The sequence below is a fragment of the Podarcis vaucheri genome (assembly GCF_965113315.1).
Source record: "Podarcis vaucheri genome assembly, chromosome: 11".
Classification (NCBI taxonomy): Eukaryota; Metazoa; Chordata; class Lepidosauria; order Squamata; family Lacertidae; genus Podarcis; species Podarcis vaucheri.
In genome coordinates, this window is record NC_138749.1 from 21686642 (window position 1) to 21712504 (window position 25863).

Here is a 25863-nt window from a genome sequence, read left to right on the forward strand (position 1 = left end):
CATGGGGTCGTCTGCTCTTGGGGCAGGGGCCCGGTAGAAATTTTGTCCATCTGGCTGAATGGCTGGGGCCATTTGGTTTTTGCCTACTGCATAGCAAATCGTCACAACTTGTAAGGTTGCCGTTAGGCATTGGTTTATGGTTTGGTTGGTTGAGGGGCATGGATTGGCTGTGCCTGCCTCTCTAATGCTGCTGCAAGGGATTCCGTTAAAGGAATCAGGGGCTAACTATTACTTGTCCACCCTGTCAAGGGGGCTCGGGCCATTGCAAGAGCTCCAGGTTGCATTTGGGGAGGGCTGAGGGTGGGTTCCCTGCTCTGTCACTACCCCCAAGTGTATTCCCCTTTTCTGACTTTCGCAGGCATGCGGAATGTCAGTCTGTCCCCCATGGGGGGGGGGGCAGATAGTCGCAACCAATGCTTAAGTAACCACTCACATTTTTGTATTTTAATAAAGTTGTAGCCAAAATTATGCCAAAAACCTTAAACAAAAATTCCTGTGTGATGTGTGAGTTATTGAGGTGGCCCTGGGGACCTCGACACGCAAGGGGTTTGTCTAGCTGAATTTTCAGGTTGCTTCCAACTTTATGTTTCTAGATCTTGATTCCCCCCCTAGCAATTGCTCATCCTTCCTTTGAGAGAGGCCAGAATTTTAGAGAAGCCTTCACCACTGTTGAGAAGTAAGGAAAACGTTTTACCAGATTGGTTTGACTAGCGAATATGACCTTCCAAGGTGCTCTCATCCTAATGCCCTAAACAAGTGACTGTTAGCAGTGAGGCTATAAACAGCATCTTAGAAGTGGAATTGCTGTGAGCTTCTTTTGTAGTGGAAACTTTGCAAAGCAGAGGTGGCTGTGCAGCAGAAGCTTGCCACCGGTCCATTTGCATGGCAGGTTAATTCAAGCATCAATTTACAAGTGATACTTGCCATTTAGTTCACTTGTGGTTGAGTCACATGGACAAGCTAACTGTGAGAATTATTCTTAGTGAAAAATGCAAATGTTCAGTACCTTTGACTCAGCATCTGTGTTCCACCAAGAGGCACTGTAGCAAAGGAGGGGGTCGAAAAATTTTCAACGCACAACTGGCTTCTTGCTCATGTATCATGTATCTGTGGTTTAGCTTGCCAGCCCAAAGAATGACAAATTTGCTTATGGGCAGTCTAGGTATTACAGAGCATATCTCGCTGCACCCCTTGTCCATGTTCCCATAAGGCAGCTTCTCAGCACCTTGTAGGCAGTAGCTGTGACATCACACTTGAGAGACCTTGAGCCACTGGAAAGTTTTTGTGTATGCAGTGACTATGGGATAAGCTAGAGGCTATATATAAATCACACTGTTCATCATGCAAGATTCCACTTCAGGATATCTGCAACACATCATTAATTTACTGATTTCCAGTAACAATAAGTGCAAAAATGATCTGGGCCAGAAAAGCACCCCCCCCCTTTATATTTCACTGAATTATTGCATCTTTCTCCAGAAACAATAGTAAAGTCATCCAGTTCAATATTTTCTATTTTATTTTTCTATTTTCTATTTTAGCTGCTCTGCACTGAGTTGGAATTCTCTTTAAACTATGAATAATAATAATAATAATAATAATAATAATAATAATAATAATAATATATTTATACCCTGCTCATCTGGCTGGGTTTCCCCAGCTACTCTGGGCGGCTCCCAACTGAATATTAAAAACACAATACAGCATTAAACATTAAAAACGTCCCTAAACAGGGCTGGCTTCAGATGTCTTCTAAAAGTCAGATAGTTGTTTATTTCCTTGACATCTGATGGGAGGGCGTTCCACATCGTGGGCACCACTACTGAGAAGGCCCTCTGCCTGGTTCCCTGTAACCTCACTTCTTGCAGTGAGGGAACCACCAGAAGGCCCTCAGAACTGGATCTCAGTGAATGATGGGGGTGGGGACGCTCCTTCAGGTATACTGAGCCGAGGCCGTTTCGGGCTTTCAAGGTCAGCACCAACACTCTGAATTGTGCTCGAAAACATACTGGGAGTGACACCCATTACTAGAGTAAACCCATCCAACTCCAAGAATTCAAGTTACTTACAGCAATTGATTTCAGCTGGCATACTCTTTAAGTTTGAATAATACTGGATAGTACCCAGTATCTCTATCCACCTATTCTGTATCACTCATACAAAAGTATGCTCAAAGGTGAAGGAAAAATTATTTGTCCTAGATCAGTGGTTCTCAAACTTTGTTTCTTTGATGATCCCTATTTTGATCAGAGTTGTGGACTATCCTTTGGAGGCTTTTAAGCAGAGGGTGGATGGCTATCTGTCATAGATGCTTTAACTGAGATTCTTGCATTGCAGGGGGTTGGACTAGGTATCCCTTGGTGTCCCTTTCAACTCTACAATTCTATGACTTGCTTTTTCTTGGTGGACCACCACCTTTTCTTATCTCATCACTATCAAATGGAGGAGTGGTGCTTGACATGTCCCTTCTTCACTTCTTCCCCCTCTGCTGGAACCAAATTCCCACTGGTTCCATTTCTTCTATTCTTTGGTGTTTCCATTGTTGACACTTGACTTGCTATGAATTGGCAGATTACTTGGATGGCTTTGAAAGAGGATTAGAGAAATTTATGGAGAACAAGGCTACCAGCAGTGATAGAAATACCTTACCTCCTGTGATGGAAACAGCTTCTGAATACACATGTGTCTAGGTAGAGCTGAGAAATACGTCCGGCTGAAATTATGGAGAGCTTGATGGACCTGTGGTCTGACTTGATATAAGTCATCTTTCTATGTTCATATTATAAGATCCTTAAAAAATTGGATCCATTGTTGATTTAGAATAATAAGTGGGGCAAGGGAAGCTTTCCCCCCCTAAGAACTCTTCCTCTTAAAGCAAAACAGATCAAAGCAAGCACCTATCATTTTCACAAGGTGCTGAAACGGCAGAGTCTACTTGGGGGACATTATGACATTTGTTTAATATTTAATGTAAATAATTATTTAAGCTTTTCATAGGCACCAAAACAAGCGGTGCACACAGTCTTCCTACTAAGCAGTAAGAAGACTGAACTAGTGCAAAAATAAGAAATGGTGGCACCCAACAGCTGTACAAGTACCCATGCAGAAAGAGTCAGCAGTTTTAGGCGAGACTGAGCTCATGCCATCAATTTAACAGACTCTTCTGTTTGCATTACCTGGAATAGTTGCTGCAAATTTTAGCAAAGAGGTCATCCATTGATTTAATGTTACCCTCTACATTTTTATAAATCTTCTCCAATGAGAGTGGGCATTTTTCCTGGCACCAGGAACATTTTTTTTATTAGTATTTCTAAAATTACTGAATATTCTTAAAGCACCAGTAATGGATCGTTTATTTTATTTAAAGTTCTCTCTCAAGCACCTCTGGGTTCATGTGCTCATCCCCTCCCACTTTTGGCTTGGCTATGTGGAGGAAGATGGGAGATTAGTTTCCACCTTTGATTAGTTTGTTGTGTCAACTGAACCTGGCAATTTGTTTGTTGGAAAGTATGGTTTGTTGTAAACAAATCAATTTCAAAGTATTGGTTATGGAGCTGGCAAGTCAAAGCAGCTCATAGTTGACATGAACCACAGTTTAAGGTTTAGATGTAATGCTAAATTAAAAGTTCTTTGCAGCTGCACCAGAAGGGAAGGGGGTGGGGGATGTAAGCCCACAACTCATTGTGGCTTCTTATCACACTTCAGTTTGATATATTATGATGCCTGAATTACAATAATTACAATATTTTTTTCACAATTTGCACCTTTGATTACATTCCATTGGTTTATGCATAACTTTGTACAAATGTAATTCATGTTGTGTTTTATGCAATTCTGGATTCTGAAGTATGATGAACACAGTTGTGAACATATTCCTTTACATGGTACCCACAGCCTAGTACATCCTTCATGTCCCATGGTAAAAGCCAGACATACTCTTAATGTATGGGAGGGTAGACAGCGATGCTCAGTCTCCCCCTTTAAAAGTCTGAGGCTAGAGTAATTTTGCCAGGATTCAGATCCAACTTTAGCTACTGTGGCACCAGTTGGTGAGAAAATTCACACACACATGGTCATTGGTTGTAGTATCAGATGCTGCAATGAATGTGGCATTGCAGGTTAATCACCACTTTTAATATTGCCCAGTGCCATTTAAACACAATACTGACCAGTGGCCAGACTTCAAATAATGGACTGAAAGTGGAGTCCATCATTGTTTTATGGGATGCACCTCTTTTGCTGAATCTATACTGTTCTGTTCTGGCTGGAATGGTTTCACTTGCTTTACTTATCTTTTTAAAAAATAACTGTAATTGTTTTCTTTTTATAAATGTGTATTATACTTTTATGACTGGCCATAGAACCGTATGGTGAAGAGCGGGAGATATTGCTAGTGAGGATGGATAATGCTGAGTTCAGTAGACCAATAGTCTGACTTAAGGAGATAAGCTGTAGCTCAATGGATCTTCTTTTGCATGCAGAAGGTCTTAGGGTCATTCCCCAACATTTCCAGATAGGGCTAGGAAGACTCGTCTGAAATCCTAGAGAACTGCTGGCAGTCATTGTAGACCTTTGGTTTTCAGCCGGTGGGTTAGTACTCATCATGGCCTTATCTATGATGAGTCATAGTAGCAAGACTGCCACCCTACAAAGGCACAGAGAAGATGGGTCCAAAAATGCATGTTTGGATTAAAGGTGGGTCTGAAAAGGCTGAAGATTTTGGTGTAGACAAAAGTGAGCTAGATAGACTGATAATCTGACTCCGTATAGGGTTGCTTTCTGGAGACTAATGCATAAAGAACAAGCTATGGCATGTTCCTTCAGGAAAAGAACATGTCGCACAGTTTGCAGGATGATTAATTTCCCCGACTTCCTAAAAAAAGAAAGACCCAAGACAGTAAGTGAATGATAGTTGTCATTGAAGGGACAGGCTACTCCTTCACCAGTTGCGCTCATAAGTTTGGGTCCAAAGGCTGCAGTACATGTAACTGCAGACTGCAGGCTATAAGAGAGCAGTCGTGGAAGAATTCATAAATCTTTGCAGGGACTTTGCTCGTAAGTGATTTGTAGGTTGCAGCCCTAATATGTTTTCCTTTAGAAATAAAAATAAAAAAGACAAGAGAGAAGAGACGGTGCAGAAATACTACTCTGAGCTCATGAGCAGTCAATCTCCATTCTTTCTCTTTTCCCGCCTCCCTGAAATGTGGTTTTGGATTAGAGTGGCACAATTTTAGTGGGGGAGGGGGAAGCAGTGCTAGCACTGTGTTTGGTTATTTATTTATTTGTTTGCATGGCATGCTCTGAAAGCTGTCACACTAGTAGTCTTACAGAGCTGTCAGAAATCTATAAATAAACATTGACAGTTCAGTACAATTACTGTGTCCCACCCCCCGCTTCTTACAGTCTTCCTTATCTATCTTTCCTTTTTCTTTTCAACAGCATATCCTATTCGGTGCACGTCTCTGAGGATTATCCAGGTAAAGTGCTATTTTCCGTGCCACTGCTGTTTTTTTTTTTATATTAAAAAAGATTCCGCTGAAGGCATTTGAAACACCATTGTTGTGCCCCTGCATCACCTTTGTGCTAATCACATTGCATTAGCCACTTCATTTGCACTGTTATTTCTGTTTTTCTGCCTTCCTTTGTAGGCAGGGTGAGAATGAAGGAATCCAATTTGTGAAAGGCTGTGTGAGAGAGAATGTGTTTAAATGTGTGTGTGTGTGTGTGTGTGAGAGAGAGAGAGAGAGAGAGAGAGAGAGAGAGAGAGAGAGATTTTCTCTGCCTACAGCCATCACTGATGGGGTAATCTACTGCCAATGTAACTAAAGGGCCCATTCTCTGATCTCATTCAGAAGCTAAAGGGAGTTTCTAATCTTCATGTCTCACTTGATAACACATGGACAATGTTTCATAAAGGCTTGAGGGGCTCAGATCTTTTGCACAAATCTTTGCCTCTCTCATGTCGCTATGATTCGTCTGCCACTGGTGAAGTGGTTTGCTAAGTGAAACCATCAAAGGCCACTGTGTGGTGCTAGAGTGGAAGGGAATTTTCCTAGTGGGAGGGGGCAGTTGGTGCGTGGGACAGGGGTGCATGTTGGCTGAGGAGATAGTCTCCAGCAGTCCCCACTCTGGACATTGTCCCTTCCACCCAGTTCCCTCAGCCGCCCCCTGGCTATCCAGACCCCCCATTCCCCTAGCGCACACACTCAGGCAGCTCTGGCAGTCGCAGCTCCTCGATCGACATTCGCATCTGCCAGCATGGAGTAAATACGGTACATACCGTAAATACTGAGACAAAAGTGCAACACACAGGCAGGAGAGCTGGAGCTGCAGCTACAGTGGAGTTACACTGAGCTGACAGGAGCAGCAGCAATTACACAACTTGCCTCACTGCTTGATGTTCAAATATACGGTACTAAATAAACTGGTGTTTTGAATATTTAATAAAATATCAAAATTGTTCTGTTTGGTGTTTAAAATATTTATTTCTTAATTTTGGGCTCAAAAAAAGAGTCGTGTTATACACGGAAAAATACGGTGTACATATATATATATATATATATAGAGAGAGAGAGTGCCTTAACTTTAGTATAATTTTCAGAGTGCATGGGGAAAATCTTTACAGCACACATGCAAGCTAACAATACACATAGTGGAAACTAAAAGTTCCATTACTGAGAATCAATGCAATATAGCACACTGACTCTTTTAGGAGCCCTTTAGGAGTCATTATAGTTTAAAGAGTAGGTTCCAATGAATAACTGCTTGAGCTAATGCCTGGTGACAGACATAGGCACTGTCTCTTATACTAAGAATCTGTCTGGGCTCTGCAAACTAGCAAGAGGTATTCCGAGACCTGAGCCTCCTTTCTCCTCATTGCCAGCAGATAGAGTGCCCCCATCCTTCACTTACTGAACTCAGGAAGGGTGGAATTTTCTCCCCTGAACAGTGTGTTCATGTGCCTTTGCAAAGGCTGTGTGCCAGCACCAAGGTGTGCCCTGGTAGAGACAAGATAAAGTAAATAAAAAATAATGGGTATCTTTGTTTCAGGTTTTATTATATCCTGAAGGGGGCTTAAACCAAATAAATCAAAGAGAAATGGGTTCAGGTGGTGGTGGGGAACCATTTTCTAGTTTCCAGATGAGACTGAAAATCAATGAACAGCTAGAAAAAAAAGTAGTTTAAGGCCTCAACTAAGTGGGTTATGGATTGCAGCCTAAATCTATACAACTGATTATTGAGTATGCTTTTTCTCATGTATTTATCAGAGGCAAGGAAAGGCTGTTTCCCACAGTTTGGCTTTCTGACTTTGGTATGTCAAAGCTAGTGCTGGGCTGCAATTTCTTCTACAGGGTTTCTAGGGCTCAGGATTTGAATTGCGGGTATCTACTGCTGGGCTGGGGGGCAGGAACTTAATGATGAGCCTGTTTTTATCCTAAAATGATGGATGCATGGCATGGAGTGCTTGGGGAGTGTATGTGATCTTTGTGCATTAAATCCTTATACACATTAAATTCATTTGTTGTTCTTCTTTTTCCTTTTACAGACAATACCTACGTGTCCAGTTCAGATAATGATGAAGATGTATTAGTTACAACAGAGCCAATTCCAATAATTTTCCATCGAATTTCTACAGGTAATGCTGAGATGACCAAAGTCTGTATTTTGTGATGCATTGAATAAGGCAGACAGAACACAACCTTAGCACCGAAGAGGTGGGAATGCTTGGCTTTGGCAGTGGAAAGCTCCTTCAACCATGGAAGAAGATCTGTTCAGCAATTCCCCAAGGCTTATCAAAAGGCAAAAGAGAGAGAGAAAAGCAGTGTCTTATACCAATGATAGTTCAGTTGTTAGTCAGGGCAATCCATTCCTGACTCCCTTCCAGCTGACTGATGCAACTTCTATCAAGGATGACTGATGATACCTAGAACTTGGCCAGGTGTAATTTAACAGAGGTTAAAGATATGCATTCATATAAGAGTAGTAGCCAGTAGGCAGTGCCACCCTGCTACTCTGCCCACCGCATTGTTGCTGCCGCTTACCAGGACAAGTGCAGTGGCTGGGTGGCAAGGAGGTTAGGACTATGTGGGCACACCAGAGGAAAGTCTACTGTTGCACCAACACATGTCTGACCTTGTGCCTTCCTTGCCCTGCTTTTGGGAAGGTAGCTGCATAGCACAATCGCACTGCACTGACTGCTCTTGCATAGTAAGAAACATGAAGATTGCAGCCAGGACATAGATATCAGTAAGTAAGGGGATAGGTGTGATTTCAGAATCAACTGGGAACTCAGCAAAGGCAAGGCCCGAGGACTGATATTTTGGGGACTAAACTTTGGATTTTCGATTTTCTTTGACGTGGCTATATTCTGTGCTCCATCGTGGTTATTATAAGGGTGGGAGGTTTCTTTTATCACATATGTTGTTTAACCTCTGAGAAGTAAAGTCTGAAGTGGCAGTTCTCACACTTGTTGGCTGTGTGGGACTTATAGCGAGTCTTTTGGAACTGGTAACCCCAAAGGGTTTCCTTTGGCCCTCAACATTGTAAAGCAATTAATGGCAATTGGGAGCGATGGTAAAATGACTGCAAGGAAGAACAGATAAAAGAGCCCTAAGATCAAGCATGATCTTCAAGCTTTCAGTCAAATGTGAGCTTTGGGGGTCTTGTAGTGCTCATTTCAAAGAAGAGTTGAGCATCGGGAACTCCAGAAACTCCTTCACCTTTGATTAAAATTCAAGATGAATGCCAAGCTTATTCTCTATCATTGAAGTCCTCATCCTGCCCAAACACCCTCTTCTTTGAAAGCCCCACTTGCTCCTGAGCACTGGAGAGGGAAGAAGAGAAAAAACCCATCTCTCAACAACTATTTGCAGTGCCATCACTGACCCAGTCTGTAAGGGGGCTTTTAAGGGAAAGAAGGAAGAGGTTTGAAGTTCAGTGGCATTGGTGGGAAAGACTTTCAGCCTTTGTAGGCTTTCTTTGCAAAGTTGGTCTGGATTGCAAGATAAGCTATTCCCCACCTTTTGGAGGGAAGTTCTTGGTTTGTTTTCTAATCTGACCTGATGCAAGCCTAGGATAAATCTCATATTTCTAAAGCTACACAACTCAATACCAGCAGATGAAGAAGACTGGGATGCCATGTTTTAGATCATCTGGAACTGACTGTATTCCGGTGAGACACACCAGGAACCAAGTTCCCCCAATATACTTGAGGGTACAAATAATGCAGAAGAAAAAAGCCTTGAAAATGCCAATAGATGTCAAAATGCTTTCTATAAGTAGCAGGCGGGTGATTATTTGGGAAGTGAAAGGACAAAAGAAGTATAAGAGATGATAAAACATTGGGAAGGATTGTTGAGGAGTAGCTGGTTAATATTTAACATATAATTATTTACTGGCTATTATTTAGCAGGTTGCTTTAAGATTGAGGGCTTAGAGTGTTGCATAACAACTATAATAATACATATAGTCAGGAATCCTACATTCACTCACCCAAGAGTAAGCCACATTGAACTCCAATCAGACATGTATAAGATTGTGCTATTAGATGGATGGGAAACCAATGGCTCTTCAGAGGCTATTGGACCACAGATCCCATTTCCTTTACTATTGGCCAGGCTGGTTGGAGCTGATGGGAGTTGGAGTTGGTTCTCTACCATGTGCTATTTCAATGCCAAAATGTGCTAGGCTAGCTCTGATTGGCCACAGTAAACATAGACCATTTTCTTTACACATAACTTGTTAATTTTGTATTTTCCATCCAGACTTAATGGCCATTTTTACCTCCTTGGTTAAGAGTATAAATTATATTTGGAATACATTCACATTAGCTTTTACAGGGATTGTAATTAAAATCAACAACTCAGATGTGATTAGAACATTCATTCTACATTAGTTTTAAAATAGCACGGTAACACTAGCTGGCGGGAAAATAAAATGTGAGATTTACAAGAGTATGAAATATTTACTTGGGGCTGATGCCTCACACTTACCATGGGGATGGCACTGGGAACATCCTCCCTGTGGTTTGTTAATCACACCCTCTTTGTAACATTTTGAGTGCCTTGTCACACAGATCATCACCACCACATTAAGAGGCTCCACGCCCCTGCCAGATGTTTCTGGCAGCCTCAGGCTGGAATGTGAAGATTCTCAGTGGAAGGCGGCAGTACACAGGGAAGGTGCTCTCTAAACACAGATGGGCACTGAAAAGTCAGTGTCTGGAATCTGATTTTTAGCAAAATCCTTGAGGATTCTTCCAGTTATTGTACTAGCCTTGCCATATGCACCAGAACCCTGTGTCTGTGTATGCAACTACTGCCGCAAGAATGGCATTCGCCCAAAAATGGAAAAAAAAAACAAAAGAAGAATGGCCAAAGAAATTAATGGACTATGCAGAAATGGCCAGACTTAACTGAAGAATTAAGAAATCAAGACAACAAACTTTTTATTAAGGAAAGAAAATCGTTTATTGAATATTTACAAACAAATTAAGACATTAGCAGGGTTACTGGAAAAACTTGCAGTTTCTAAAACATATATGAAATAGATGAGGAAAAGAATAAATTTGAGTTAACTGGGATATACAAAAGAAGAAGAAGAAGAAGAAAAGAGGGTAAATTCATGGAACCGCTGAAAGAGGGGGAGAAAAGTCAATGTTTGATATGTGAGAACTGTTTAATTTTTGTTGTTGTTGAAATGTAAATATAAAAAACAGAACCACATGTCTGTTTCCCTGTGCCACTGCTTTCTGCACATCAAATAGAAAAAGGGACAATAACTCAGTGGTAGAGCACATGATACATACACAGGAAGTCCCATGTTCATTACCTTCATCTCCAGTTGGTGGAGGTGGGAAAGACTTCTGATAGACACTCTTGAGATCTGCTAAGCCAGAGTGGATAATACAGTCATAGATAGATAGACATACAGGAACAGACAGACAGACTGACCCAGTCTCAGGCAGATTCTTATGGTTTAGTTCTGTCTTGCAGATATTTATATCAAAGTCCAGGGTCACTGAACAGAAAGTTTCCCTTCACACCCTTACCTGCTAACTTTGTCCTCTTTCCCCCTTTTTCTTTTCTTTTTTTAGAATTGCGAAAAACCAGTGATGTCAACTGTTGTTTATCCATAAAATCAAGGTTGCAAAGGGAAAATGGAGAGGTACAGTATTGCTTTGTTAGTGCAGTGCTTGCAAACAGATCGCAGAGTACATTAAGAAAAGTCAGAGAAACCACTTCTGCCAAGTTAGCATGCTCAGAGGAGCCCCAGCTTTTGTCCAAAGGTCTACTCACTCTTTTGTGGAATGTGCACATGAACTGTCTCTGCCAGTGAAATGAATAGGATGATATTATGTCCATGGAACCTATGTGTACAGGTTATCTGGTGTGAATAAAAAGTCTGAAGACTGGCTGATAGTCTAGTTGTAAATAGAAGTTGATCAATCAAGCAATAAATAAAAGTGGTGTGATCTTCCATCACCAGGGATTTTGCAGACACTTGTTATGATCTGGTCTAGAATACAAATTTGTTGACCTAGTAACGCTCAGAAACAGTAATTGCCAAATATTATATCTCTCCCAAGTTCTTTCCAGCTCCAAATGGGAAAACAAGATTTTGAACATGTTCAGAGAGCTGCTTTTTGGTTTTTGGTTTACTTGTATTGATTTTAATGCTGGCAACCAACTGATTCGCACACACCATATCAAGTGGGTGGCAGGGAGAAGAGAGATTTTAAGGTTGTGGAAACAGGTTGAAATAAGAAAGCACTACTGAAATAAGAAAGAGAGCCAGTGTGGTGTAGTGGTTAAGAGCGGTAGTCTTGTAATCTGGGTTCACGTCTGCGCTCCTCCACATGCAGCTGCTGGGTGACCTTGGGCCAGTCACACTTCTCTGAAGTCTCTCAGCCTCACTCACCTCACAGAGTGTTTGTTGTGGGGGAGGAAGGGAAAGGAGAATGTTAGCTGCTTTGAGACTCCTTAAGGGGAGTGAAAGGCGGGATATCAAATCCAAACTCTTCTTCTTCTTCTTCTACTGGGCCTATGGGAAGAAAGAACAAAAGGTTCTCTCACCAAGCTTTTGGAATCTTCATCTTCCAAATATCTACCGTATTTTTCGCCCCATAGGATGCACCGGCCCATAGAACGCATCAAGTTTTTTGGGGGGGAAATAAAGAAAAAAAAATTATTCCCCCCCCCCAGGCGCTTGTGGGGCAGGCAGCGGGGAGAAGCGCTCTTCTCCCCGCCGCCCGCCTTCAGATCAGGTCCAGGGACAGCGGGGAGACGAGCTGCGTCTCCCTGCTGTCCCTGGAGCTTGTGGGGCAGGCAGCGGGGAGAAACGCTCTTCTCCCCGCCGTCAGCCTCCAAACCACTTCGGGAGACAGCGGGATGGCGGCGTTCCGCCTTCCGCTGTCCCCCGACCTTGTGGGGCTGGTGCTGGGGCTCTCCTGAAGCCTGGAGAGCGAGAGGGGTCGGTGCGCACCAACCCCTCTCGCTCTCCAGGCTTCAGTGAAAGCCTGCATTCGCCCCATAGGACGCACACACATTTCCCCTTCATTTTTGGAGGGGAAAAAGTGCGTCCTATAGGGGGAAAAATGCGGTAACTGCATAAAGAGACTCTGTGTGCTGTTTCCCTCGCTTGGTCAGTGATCTTACTCAATATAAAGCAGTTCCTTATGTTCCTAGAAGTGTCTCAACTTGTTGCATGGCAGAGACTACCTTGAAGCCAAACAGCCTGGAAAAGGATTTTTAAAAAACATAGTTTAGCTGAGGGGGTGCAATCTATTAGGTGCCTCTCTTTAATAAAATTCAGTGCTGCTGTGAAATTCTCATTTCAGTGGGAATTGGGCAAGAGTTGTGCCCACTAACATTCACAGCATGCTATTCCATTTTATGATTTGATCATCTGTGATGAAGATGCATTTGAGAAGGCTTATTTGTTACGGCGAACTGTAGATGTTGCAGCATGTTTCCCCCATTCGTTAAGGTTACTTATAGGGAGAAAATAAAATAAATCAGCATATTTTTTCCAGAAAATTGGGTGATCCTTTAAAAAAAAAGTCTTGTTGTTTAATACTTCTTGACAATACAGTTTTCCTGTCTATGTACATGAAGCACATACTGTAAAGCAAGAATTTGAAGATAACTGTAAAAAGATTAGAATCACAAGCTGTGGAAATTGCTGGCAAATGGAATGTGATTTTGAGCAGATCTCTCTTGCTTTCACTCTCTGATAGTTACACAGCTGATTTCCATTCAGTTACAGACCTGTGTACAAGACATGAATGAAGAAAGTACAATAGCCTAGATCAAAAATGGTTTTGATCAAAGAGGGAAATGTGGGTAATGGGATTCTAATATATACAGTAATGTAGTCATTATGTAAACTGCAGGGATATGACATTGCTAGTTACCTGCTATGTGTCCTCTGTGTAGCTCAGTGTTTATAGATCCTTGTTTAAATAGCTGTCCTCCTGGTTCTGCAACCTATTCAAATGCTGAAATTTCCTCCAAATAGAGAAATGAACGAAGCATGCTATAATGTGAAGGGTTCCTCCGGGACAGTCTATTGCATGAAGTGTTGGGAAACTATTTTAAGTTTCTCAGTGTCTGAATTGTACATTTAGACAACAGTTTTGCAAGAATGGAAAAATGCTAAAATGCTTAGGGGCCAGCACCAAGTATTTAGATGCCCAGGATTTATTTATTTTGTGGACCTTGGCTGCATATGTTACAAGTCACTGTTAGTACATAGTAATGACATAAGGCTAATTCACTGGATCAAAAAATAAACTAAAATACTACACACAGTTGTGCATGGAAAGAGAAGAAGAGAGGGAGGGAGAGAGAGAAGGAAAGGAGAGAGAGAAAAAAACTAGTATGAATGAGTATACTGAGTGTGATTTGGACATGCCTTAGATTGGTCAAACAATTCGTCATTAAACAGGAGCTGACACAGTTACTACAGATAGAAAAGGAGCCCAAAGAGTTGCTTTATACATTTCTTTTCATGTAAATTCTCTGATATTTAGAATGTAGCTGCAGTCATTGCACTGAAGTTAATGAGCATTTTACATTGCTTGGGTAGGTTCTCTAATATCTGGTATATTCCATTTTACACACAGGAAGCCAGCACCCATTTCCATATACTTTCTAGGCTGTTGTGATCATATAGAGATCTTGTGCATTCAACCTGGGCCATGCACCATTTACAGTCACGCTTGTGTACACAGTCACACTTGTGAACTGTATAAATTGGGATATCTCTTTACTGCTTCAGAGAATCCCCAAGAATATAGTCACAGCTAATAATAGCCTAGTGCCTAGATCAGTGTGTGATGACATTGTCAGGTATTTTGGTGTTTCCTTTGGCTAAGCTCCTGCTGACCTCCCTGAGGCTGACCATTTTACATGGGATACTCTGAGGCCTAAGGCGAGCGCGGCAATGACCCAGCTTTGGTAGAGACTTGTTTCTTTTTAGTAACAACACTTCACTTCTGTGTAGCTCTTTCAAGTGTTCAGAGCACGTCACATTCATAGCTATGATTCTTCAACCACCCTGTAAATTGGCAATATTATTATTCCTCTCTCACACACATACAGGCCATATTATAGATCAGGAGTGTGCAACCTTTTTTCAGCCCAAAGGTCCAATTAATTCCTAGGCAACTTTCCAGGGACCATATAGCGAGCAGAGTCAGATACAAAAGTGGGTGGAACAATAAATGCAGTGTTACCTTTGTACCACAGGTCAGCTTCCTCTTCCCCCAACTTCCATCCCATAGCATTATTAAAGTATGTATTCATCATCATCAAACCTTTATTGGCATCACTTACAAACATTCAGAATAAATAAGCCAGTGTGATCTCATCGCCATTTCAACAGTACAGTAATTTGCCAAAGGGAAGAAGAGGAGAGCAATCTGTTTCATCTCTGTGGGTCTCTAGCAAGGGCAGGATCCTGTAGGGTACTTCAGTGACAAAAAAATCAAATAGAGGAACATAGCTATGGTCTTGGTGAGCTCCTGGTCTCTCCCCTGTAATAAGAAGTGTATAACCTCCATCTCTGGTTTCCATGTTGGAATACATAGATGGTCTAAAAATTGTTGGCAGAGTTCATCATACATTTTACATTTAAGGGCCATGTGAGCTAGAGTTTCCACATGGGCAGATCCCATCTCCTTCTGCCATACCCGCAAACCTACCCCAAAGGAGGTTAGAAGGATTAGAATTGAACCTAGCTAGTGAAAAAGCCCTTCTTTCTTGTGGGTTAAACAAAAGTTGTAAATAATTAAGGTTAAATTCCTGTGCAAGGATGTATTCTAGCCAGGCTAAGAAACCACTCAATAAGGATGTGAAGCAAGGTTAGAGGGAGTCCTGAGGGCCATAGGGGAAGTCTTAGAGGGCTGTGATAGAAGGGCTTAGCTAAAGCTTCCTAGTGAATTCATGGCAGAGGTATCATTCAAACCAGGGACTTCCTGGCTCATTGTTCAGAATTAGCTAGTGCTGCACAAGCTTCCAATAGTTGAAGAAGAGGAAGGTAAAAAAGGCTGTATTTCAAGCTTACTCAGTTCATCTGCTTTTCTTTTAAGCAGGAATCAAGGCACAGTAGTGCGGTTGAAGAAGATTCAGAAGGAGATAATGACTCAGAAGAGTTTTACTATGGCGGGCAGGTAAGAGAGAATAATTATCCATCTTGTTAAAAATCAAAAGCAGAAGTTATCTGAAGAGTGTGCAGGTGGGAAATCACCTCTGCAGCTTTTTTTTTTCATCTTCCCTTTGAAAAATACATTTAATTTGGTAAACATTTATTATTTAAAAAAAAAACCCACACCCCTAGTTTTGATGGTAACTTGCTTTGAAATAATTGAGCCATCACTTCTTAAGAGAGATTTTAGTGGCATGGCACCAGGAATAACACAGTACTGGATTTCATTGATTTGAAGCCTAGCTGCAGCATCACAGTGCTCATGTGATGATTGTATATCAGTGATTACCGTATTTTTCGCCCTATAGGACACACGTTTTCCCCTCCAAAAATGAAAGGGAAATGTGTGTGTGTCCTATGGGGCGAATGCAGGCTTTCGCTGAAGCGTGGAGAGCGAGAGGGGTCAGTGTGCACCTACCCCTCTTGCTCTCCAGGCTTCAGGAAGCTATCCGCAAGCCCAGGAGTTCCCGTGGGCTCCCCATGCTTGCGGATAGCAGCCTGCATCCCGAAGCCTGGAGCGCGCTGAGCAAGCCTGGGGAGGCCGGCGGGAGTTCCCAAGGCTTGCGGATAGCAGTCTGTTCTGGAGGCTGGGGTCAGGGGAAGCTCGGGCTTCCCCTGCCCCAGCCCCGCACCTGGGGGGAAATATTTTTTTTCTTTATCCCCCCCAAAAAAAAACCTAGGTGCGCCCTATGGGCTGGTGCGCCCTATGGGCCAGTGCGCCCTATAGGGTGAAAAATACGGTGATCCTGTGTAGCTTGCCTATGAAGCTGTAGGACAGGTCCCTTTGCTACATTTGTGAAAAAGCCCAGTCCCCCCAGAGCACGTGTACCCATTGCCTCTTCCTGTATGGCTATGGGGGGGGGGGGAATGGAAGCTTTGACTTTTAGATTAACCACAGTTTAGTGTGTCATCCAAACACTCAACTGTGGTTACTTTTAACTATGTTTAGTGAAGCAAGCCAACTTCATTAACTATGGTTTGAAGATGGCTTCTTTCCACTAAGCATAGTTGTGTTTAACCACAGCTTGCATAGGTTTGTACAGAATGGCAAGCTGCAGTTAATCTTATATGAACACAGAAGCTTCTGATCTGCTTGGCAGTATTATTATTGCAGCCGTGCCAGAGGAGGAGGTGGGAGCAGGTGAGCCTTAAAAAAAGACACATGCAAGCGCACACATGTAATGGATTGACAGCAGATAGATAATGGAGGGTTTAGCAAAGTCTATTTAGAGAAAATACATTCATGCTTTTGGACTGCTTATTTTTGAAGACATATGCATGCTTACACATGTAATGGATTGAGCACACATACCTAGGAAGGGTTTCACAAAGTCTGTCTTCTGGAAAAGACCAAGTAATTTAGCAAAATCTTAAAATGTGATCTAAAGAGCTGAGTTTCATATATTTATCCTTAACACATTTACCCATCTGCAACCCTAGACTCACTTATCTATGAGCAAGTCCCACTGAATTCACTGTGATATACTTCTGAGTAGATATGCATAGGTTTATAGTGCAGCTTGGAAATAAAACCCCAGTAATTCCAGTGGAATATAGCATTCAAGTAAATGTGTTTAGGAACTTCAGCCTTAACAAAATGGCACTAAAAACCCCCAAGGTGTTATATGGTTCCCACTGAGCTAAAAATGTACCCCAGTATTTTTCAATATTAAAAAGTCAGTTACATAACTTTTCCCCCCCTCAATCCGGAATAGCAGTGTCCATTTTGGAGCTTTTAAATCTGATTCACCTTGAGATTTGCTGATTATTATTATTTTTCCTTTTTAAAGCAGGACTGCATTTTTCCCCCTGCCTTGTTTCTTGCTCTCTCAGTGGAATTGAAAATACTTAGCACAGCCTCTTTCCAAAAGAGGAATGAAAGTGCTGTCCCCATTCTGGTGTCTTTTGTGAGAACAATGAAAGGTTTGATTAGGGCACTTTCTTCAACTCATCTTTTTGGTGCTCAGAAGTTGCTTCTCATGCTTTAGGTCCTTTGTAAGGCACATTTGAAACAAAATGTCAGTGAATCTGTACAATCGTTAATGAAATATTGTTGGAAAGACTGTCCTCTATGAAATCCTCTAAACGCCGGCTGGGAACATTGCAGGCCTTTTTGTGTAACCTTCCTCCTCTGTATTCTGCCTTTGATCCTTTGCCATTTTATTCCCCTTACATAAGAAGGTAAAACTTGCATTGCTGGATCAGAACAAAGTCCCATCTGATCCAGCGTACTCCCTTCAACAATGACCTACCAGATGCTTGTAGAACAGGGGAAAGGAACCTCAGACCCCCAAAAGCATGTTAGGAGACCTCTATTCTCTTCACAGAGCTACAATTTCCAGAGTTCCCTGTGAAGAGGGATTGACTGTGAAACCACTCTGGGAATTGCAGCCCTTGGAGAGAAATAGGGATCAACTCTCTCAGCATTTTAAACCAAACTGCAGTTCCCAGGATACTTTTCAGGAAACCATGACTGTTCAAATTGTCCTGACATGGCTTTAAATGCCTAGTGCAGATCATAGAATGATAAAGTTTGAAGAGACCCCCCCAAAGCATCTGTGACAGGTGGCAATCCATCTGTCCCATTTAAACAATTCAAACTGTATATCCAGTTGTTGTTGTTGTTGTTGTTGTTGTTGTTGTTGTTGTTGTTGTTGTTGTTTAGTTGTGTCTGACTCTTCGTGACCCCATGGACCAGGCACTCCTGTGTTGTCTTTGTCCATGGAGTTTTCTTGGCAGGGATACTGGAGTGGCTTGCCAGTTCCTGGTCAGTTTGGTCAAAACTCTCCACTATGACCTGTTCATCTTGGGTGACCCTGCATGACATAGTTCATAGCTTCTCTGAGTTATTCAAGTCCCTTTGCCACGGCAAGGCAGGGATCCATGAAGGGATATCCAGTTACAACTGCAGTATATAATGGAAGGTTTAAGACAGGCACCCCCAAACTCAGCCCTCCAGATGTTTTGGGAATACAACTCCCATCATCCCTAACTAATGGGACCAGTGGTCAGGGATGATGGGAACTGTAGTCCCAAAACATCTGGAGAGCTGAATTTGGGGGTGCCTGGCTTAAGAGGACAGTCTCGTCAGTAGGCAAGACAACTCTTATTGCTTCTCTTAAACAGGACATAGCTGTAACAGGAAATTCCTGGCTCCATCCATATACAACTAAGTTCAGTGATGCTTAGTGACTGCACCCTATAATGACACAGTATGAAATTAGCAAATGATTGGTAGTGGAATTTTGGGCAATAGCTATGCAGATTTTTATTTTTTTTGAGAAAGTGAATTTGTGTTATGAATCATTTTCTCTCTGTGTGTTTATAATATCCTGGAGGAATTCAACCAAGAGAAGTAGCAATAAAGTGGATGCTGGTGTGGACAAACTAGCAATTACATTTGTCCTAAAGGAAAACAAAATGAGTACAAGAGGCATAGTTTGTTGGCACTCAGTACGCAAGACACCAAAATTGTATATTCGAAGGCAAATAGAGTATGAGGCAAGATGAGGGATTAGTACAAACGAGCGTTCAAGAGGGAAAACAGGCAGACAGGTTTTGAAATGGAATTTTAAAAGACAAAGCCAGAAAGATGAAACAGAGTCGAAAGAAGATGGTAGGTGAAGGAAGGAAGGAAGGAAGGAAGAATGAAGGATGTCAAGCAATGGAAGCCTAAGATGACAAGTAATGAACATCATTAGGAAAAAGGATGCTATGAAATTGCACAAGTTCTCAGTTTTTACTTCAGAACAAACTGGTGGGATTCCTGAATCTCTCATCTCCTTCTTGTAAGGGGGAGTTCTGGGAGCATTTACTTGCCCAGATCTTGCCGGGGGGGAGGGGAAGGGCGGGCGGAGATCTGAGAGAAACAACTGCTCAGTGGCAGAATCAGCTTCCTTGGTCTCAACCCTTAATGCAGAAAGTAGGCAGGGCATATATTCAACTCCAGCTTCTGGGGTGTAGACCACTGTGAGGCATGGATCAGACCATGTTGTAGCCAGAAGGGAACTTCCAATATTCCTTGTTACCATCATAAAGAAGCTACAGATGTAGATGCTGAGAGCATTGAAACTATGGATTTCTTGGAGGATAGTATCCCTGTTGCTGTGTGACTGTATTTTTCTCACCCACAAAGAAAAAGGTCCCTCTGCAGTATTTTCTCTAAACATTATCCGTTATTTTTTGTCTGGTGGCTCCCTCCTGCCCAGTGTCCCACAACAAAGCCAGGTCTTGTGGAGGGTCCAAGATGGCGGCCAGTCTGCCCTGAGAAAACTACTGGAGAAATTCACTGAAATGGTCTTCCAGATTTCTCTGTGCACAAACTGGGTGAAGTATTTCAACAGGCCTTTTACGCACAGTTCCAGTTTTTAGTAGTCTGAACCAAACAGAAGTGACACGAAGAGCTGTGAGTGATGGGGAGATTATAAGACAGTGGCGGCGAAGAAGAAAACCCTGCTTTGATCTTTGATAAAAGGGTTTCTTTACTCCTGCCAGTCACCTGTGCAGAATTCTTCAGGAGAGGAAAAAATGCTTTCCTTCTCTAGAACAACAGTCAAAAATCTATATCATGTCTCGGTTTAACGGCTCATCTCTTCTAAACACAATCCATTCAGACACAGGAAAGTGATACCTTTTATCTTTGCAGGTATTTTACTTTTCACTGTGAAAGTTTTTGTTTGCTCTTTTCTCTAAATAGCATGTATGGTTAGTTTTTGGCTGTGCTACTCCTAGAATCTGTTCATTGACAGACAAAACAACAATCCTATATTTAAATTTGACACTCGCCAGCTATTTGTATGTGTTTCTCCTTAGAATGAGTGACACTATACGTATTTTACTTATAACATGTGCTACTGTTGAATTGGATTCTGTTTCTACTCACTAAAAGTGTTATGTTAGAAATAGTTTTGTTTTATTTAAGACATTTATATATCACTTAATTATTCACATTTCTAAGGAATGTAGAGAAAAACAATCCACAGAACAAGAGATAATAAAACAATAAAAAATTATCACAAAACCCAAATTCTACCTTAAAATGCTGCCTTAGTTTTAAGAGTCTTAGTCATACACCTGAAGCAAAGAGGGTACCTGGGTGGAAATTATGCAGGCCTGGCGCCACTACATTGAACACACAGCTCCTCATAGTTAAAAGCCATGTATCTCAGTCATGGGGGGGCCATCAACAGAGACTCCCCCAAAGATCTCGGTGATGAGACTGGGATATAAGGGATCAGGTGATCCTTGAGATAACCTGGACTCATGTTGTTATGGGCCTTGTAAACTGATTCAAGAACCGTGAACCTTTTGAAACGTGATACACAGGCATCCAGGCTGTACATCATCTGATTCTCTCACCCCATCCCACCAGACATTTGAATGTATCTATATGCAGATAAGTGTTTCTTTAAATGAAGATACCAAACCTCTTCCCCTTCTCCCAGAAAAAAGGCTTATTCAAACATACCTAGAGAAAGAAAAGATTTGCCTTTAAAAGTTCCCAGACAGATGGATAACACAAGCAGAGACTGGTGCACAGGCCGTCTTGACAGACAAATCCCTGTGCACACACACACACAAAGACAGATCTGAAACACATACCAGTGTAGGTGATGGAATGATACACACAGAGACATCTGCTGCTTCGGCAAATGCATCCTGCTCAGGTCCATACCCATGAACAAGACTCATTTCTCAAGATATTTTGCTGTACTCTTCAGAGTGCAGGTAAGGGATCACATTTTTAAAGGCTTTTCCCAAGAAAAGAATTTCCTGGTGCCCTCCGGGTATCCCATCAGTCCTAGCTATTTCCTGATTTCAGCAGTATCCCAGACAGAAGCTCGGATTCCTGTCTTATATAAGTGTTGCTAGTATGCATCTCTAATAATCCTGTTTAACAGGTGTGTTCCTAGCCAGCATCCCAACAATCATTGGTTGAGTTTAACTAGTCTGGCTTTTTGATTTGTTAGCTGCCTTGGAAGTACGTTTTTAAACAAACAAGCAAATAATATATTAGCATTAAGCTTTAGGCCTAGTCATGTTAAGCAGCTGCTGAATGTGACTTCTCTGAATATCAAGTCATTAGCCCCTTAGCAGGAAGACTGAATGTCATATTCACTATTCTGATTAAGGTCTGAGACTCCCTGACATCATCACAGGCAAAATTGCACATTAGCGTTTGACTTTCTACAAGATACAAGACCACCCTGTTATCTCCTATTTACACTATATTAATGTAAATCTATTTTGTATTGACTTCATTGGAGTCTTAGCTTTATGGGCTGTTAGAGTCATTGAAAATTCCCGTGGGTCTGGTTGATGAGTTAGGGATAATGGAAATTTTCAAGTCATTACTTGGATGACTAATATTTTCTACTGTCTGCCGCACCAGGTTCATAGCAACCATAGCTTTTTACATTCCAATTCAGAAGACGGCAGATTGTCTATAATTCTGTTGTAAGTTTATTGTGAACCCATTTCTTCTTTTTGTCTCTCTCCCACTCTCTTCTTACCATCCCACCACCAGTTCTGTGGCTGCCATTCCTCAAGGCTTTCAATGGCAATGTAGTTATTAAAAAAAAATCAACAAGATGTGTGGCTGCTTCCCATGCTGAGATTTCCCTTTCTCGGGTGATGCTGTTATAACCACATAATTTGCCACTGTCCTGTGTCTTCTAAAAGTGTTGAGTGGAGCAATGGAAGAGGCTGCTTTCCTAATGCAAACATCTACTCCAGGCATCCCCAAACTCGGCCCTCCAGATGTTTTGGGACTACAGCTCCCATCATCCCTAGCTAACAGGACCAGTGGTCAGGGATTATGGGAACTGTAGTCCCAAAACATTGGGAGGGCCAAGTTTGGGTCTGCCTGATCTACTTCCATTGTGGGGAAAAATAATCTTTAGATTCTTGCTGTGGCATTTTTAAATAGAGCACGGTGTTATTGGTCCAGGAAGACTGGGGGTTAACTCTGCATGACATATATGAAGTTTTATTAGGGTAAGCCCTAAGTGCACCCAAACAAATAAATGTACATATGCCTGCCCAGTACAAAGTTCAGTGCATCTAGGTTGGGAATGGGTGGATTTCCTTTTGGTCAATGTCACTTTCATACATCACTTTCATACTCAGGTGTCAGTTCCATCCCATTTTTGCATTAATTTGTGACACACCCCCCCCCCCGGATTTTCTCTAAAATAATGTTTTGTTCAAAACAGGTAATTTAAAGCACATTTTGATACTTTTTTTTAGTTCTGTCACAACATTGGAGAAGTGCAAGATTCAATAGATAGTTCTGCTGCAATCTGCAAATTCTTCCAGGAGGTGCATAGCTGGTCAGTCCATATTAGAATTCACAAAGATTCAATTCTTAACTTCCCTAAATCAAAGAAAACCTCTCCTGAAGCAGGATAGTTTAAATCAGATTTTGTTTGAAGGAATGCAGCCTCTTTCTTGCCATTTTAGCTCCACAGTAATGTACCTTAACATTATTATATGAGCCCTATTTCAATTTAAACAGGCCAAATAATGTTTGCATCACTTTCCTTCCTTTTCATTTTTACCCAAAAGACCCAAAACCCTTTCATTTACATTTCCAAGAAAAAATAGACTATTTAATGAAGGATAATTAATTTTTAAGGACTCCAGATGAGGTGAAAATACTGCTGAGGGGGACTGAATTTTTTGCTGGTACTGTGTGGGATTGTGGTACAGAGGGAATGCAAAATAATCCAATAAATGAAATTCCCTCTGCAGAGCCTCTTTCTCTCTGTGTGTGTGTTTGACTTTGGAGATCACACAGCAAAGAGATTCCTTTAATCAGAGTTTTCTGTCATTGGGTGATCATTGACAGAAGGTATTGCATTTATTTAACCTCCCAAAGACCAGAAATCTCTTATGACCCTATTTTTTTTGGTGATGGTGTTACCAGCCTGGGGTCTGTGGTAGAGTATGCTTTGTGTGCAAAAGGTTCATTCTTTGGTATCACCTGGTCAGGCTGAGAAAAGATCCTGCCTGAAGTCCCAAAGTGCTGTTGCCAGTCAGTAGCGACAGTACTGAGGAAGACAGACCAGTGGTCCATTTGGTATAAGGCAATTGCCTACTGCCACAGAGGATGCCGGTCAGTAAGTCACACAATTCAGGCTGGAGTTAACTCCTCATTAGCAAAACATGACCATCACAGACTTGGCTGAGTTTCAGGCCTAATGAGCACAGCAGCTCTTGCCCTGTAGGTCTTGCTCCATTAAATAGTTGCTGAGACTAAAAGCCCCACTGCCTCACAGCTGTCTCCTCCTCCCTAGGGCTTCTTGCAAGCAATCGGAGACTGCGCCTGTGTGCAGTCAATCTCTCCTCCACTCTTTTCATGCCTCTTCTGGTTCTGGGAGACAAGGGGAGAGGAAAGCTTCTTGCAGCAGGAGGGGGAGACACCCATGCCTCTCAACCAGCCTGACTCATCTCTGCCTCTTAACCTCCCTCCTTCCACTTGTCTGCTTCAGCTTCTTCTTCTGATTCTTGACTTCTCTGCCAAAGATTTTCCCAACTCACTGAGCCTTTTTACCCCTTCAGCTTCTGACACCTCCTCTTCCCAGTCTTCTCCTCCTTCTCTCTGTGACCACCCATCACTGTCCCACCACCAGTTCCCAGACTCTGAGCCTTCTTCCCTTGGTGGTTCCCCAGCTGGTTCCTCCCACTATTCCTCTGTATTTGTATAAGGCCACCCAACATTATTGTTCTCTGTATAATGTAACTGCAGGATAGCTGTAAATGCCAGTTGCTTGGGGAAATCAACAGGCAAGGCCTGTTGAATTTATTTCAGAATTTACAAGCTACTGTACATTCAGTGAATACCCGAACAGTGTATACAGTGGTACCTCTGGTTAAGTACTTAATTCGTTCCGGAGGTCTGTCCTTAACCTGAAGCACCACTTTAGCTAATGCGGCCTCCTGCTGCTGCCGCACTGCCGGAACACGATTTCTGTTCTCATCCTGAAGCAAAGTTCTTAACCCGAGGTAATATTTCTGGGTTAGCGGAGTCTGCAACCTGAAGCGTATGTAACCTGAAGTGTATGTAACCAGAGGTACCACTGTACAATCAACCCTTTTGCCATGCTCTTGTTGTGGGCATCCTAAACACACTTGCCTAGTTTTGCAGGAAAAAAAGCAGACATTTGGTCTCATCCACTGAGAATTCTTTTTTAATGCTCTTATACTTTTTTGCACTTCCCTGTGTTTCTGCCACAAGGTGACCTCAACTTTGGGCCAGTCGTTGAAGACGGGTTGTGGGGGGAGTTACTAAGAAAGAAAACCTCTCAGCAAAACATATTTTCCCCTTTTCTCTGCAGGTTAGTTATGATGGAGAACTTCACAAGCACCCACAGTTGGAAGCGGACTTGGCAGCAGTGAGAGAGATCTATGGGCCAAATGCAGTTTCTCTCAGGTATCTATATATTTCTTTGTGAAGGTGAATTAAGGATGGCTTTGTAGCTAAGAAGAAGATGACAAATTAATATAGCTTAGCACTGAGGGCAAGCTGTATATCTGGTATCTAAAACTGAGTAAATAAAGGCTTCTACAGGGAATCTCGGTTTCAGAACAAGCAGGTGCATGCCCTGTCATTTCCTGCATATACAAAGGAAAAATAAATTGAATAGTGTTTTGTTTTTCCCTGGTATCTGGATTTCTCCCCCTTTGGTTGTATTAGATTTACTGAAATTTAAGATACTGTTCTTGGCTTCACTGCTAAATGTCTTTGGCCATTTGAAGACTTCTGAACATACAGTGAAACCTTCGGGTGATTAAATAAGCAGTTTTTGGCAGTTCAGAGCTGCATCCTAAGCACACTTGCTAAACTTCTTTGAATATACTGGGACTTCACTTCCAAGCAAACATTCATCTGATTGTGATGCATCATAGCTAGCCAAGTTCACCCATAACACTCAGCCAAACCATGGATTAGCACAAACAAACAAAACAGAGAAGATGGTGTCTGCTTTGTTCCTCCTCTGGTCCTGTTGCTACAATGCCTCCGTGAACTGAGCCACAGTTTGGCTTAAGCATTAATGTCCGAACATAAGTTTGTGGCTTATCTCCCCCAGACAAACCACAAGTGGTAAGCCATAGTACAAACCTGGGCTACAGCTCAAGGTTTGTTTGGAGCAA

The 25863-nt window shown here is 42.1% G+C and overlaps 1 protein-coding gene across 6 annotated transcripts in view; it reads left to right on the forward strand.

Annotated features, from left to right (window-relative positions):
• The window catches only part of PARP8 (poly(ADP-ribose) polymerase family member 8), a 159476-nt gene that overhangs the window by 75292 nt on the left and 58321 nt on the right, over window positions 1-25863 (forward strand). For 3 of the 6 annotated variants that reach the window (XM_082241864.1, XM_082241868.1, XM_082241866.1), the window contains 5 exons: window positions 5440-5477; window positions 7547-7636; window positions 11096-11166; window positions 15593-15673; window positions 25047-25141. In XM_082241864.1, coding sequence (XP_082097990.1) covers window positions 5440-5477; window positions 7547-7636; window positions 11096-11166; window positions 15593-15673; window positions 25047-25141 — 375 coding nt within the window. The remainder of the gene's footprint in view (window positions 1-5439; window positions 5478-7546; window positions 7637-11095; window positions 11167-15592; window positions 15674-25046; window positions 25142-25863) is intronic. The other 3 variants (XM_082241865.1, XM_082241867.1, XM_082241869.1) reach the window with 1 other exon arrangement.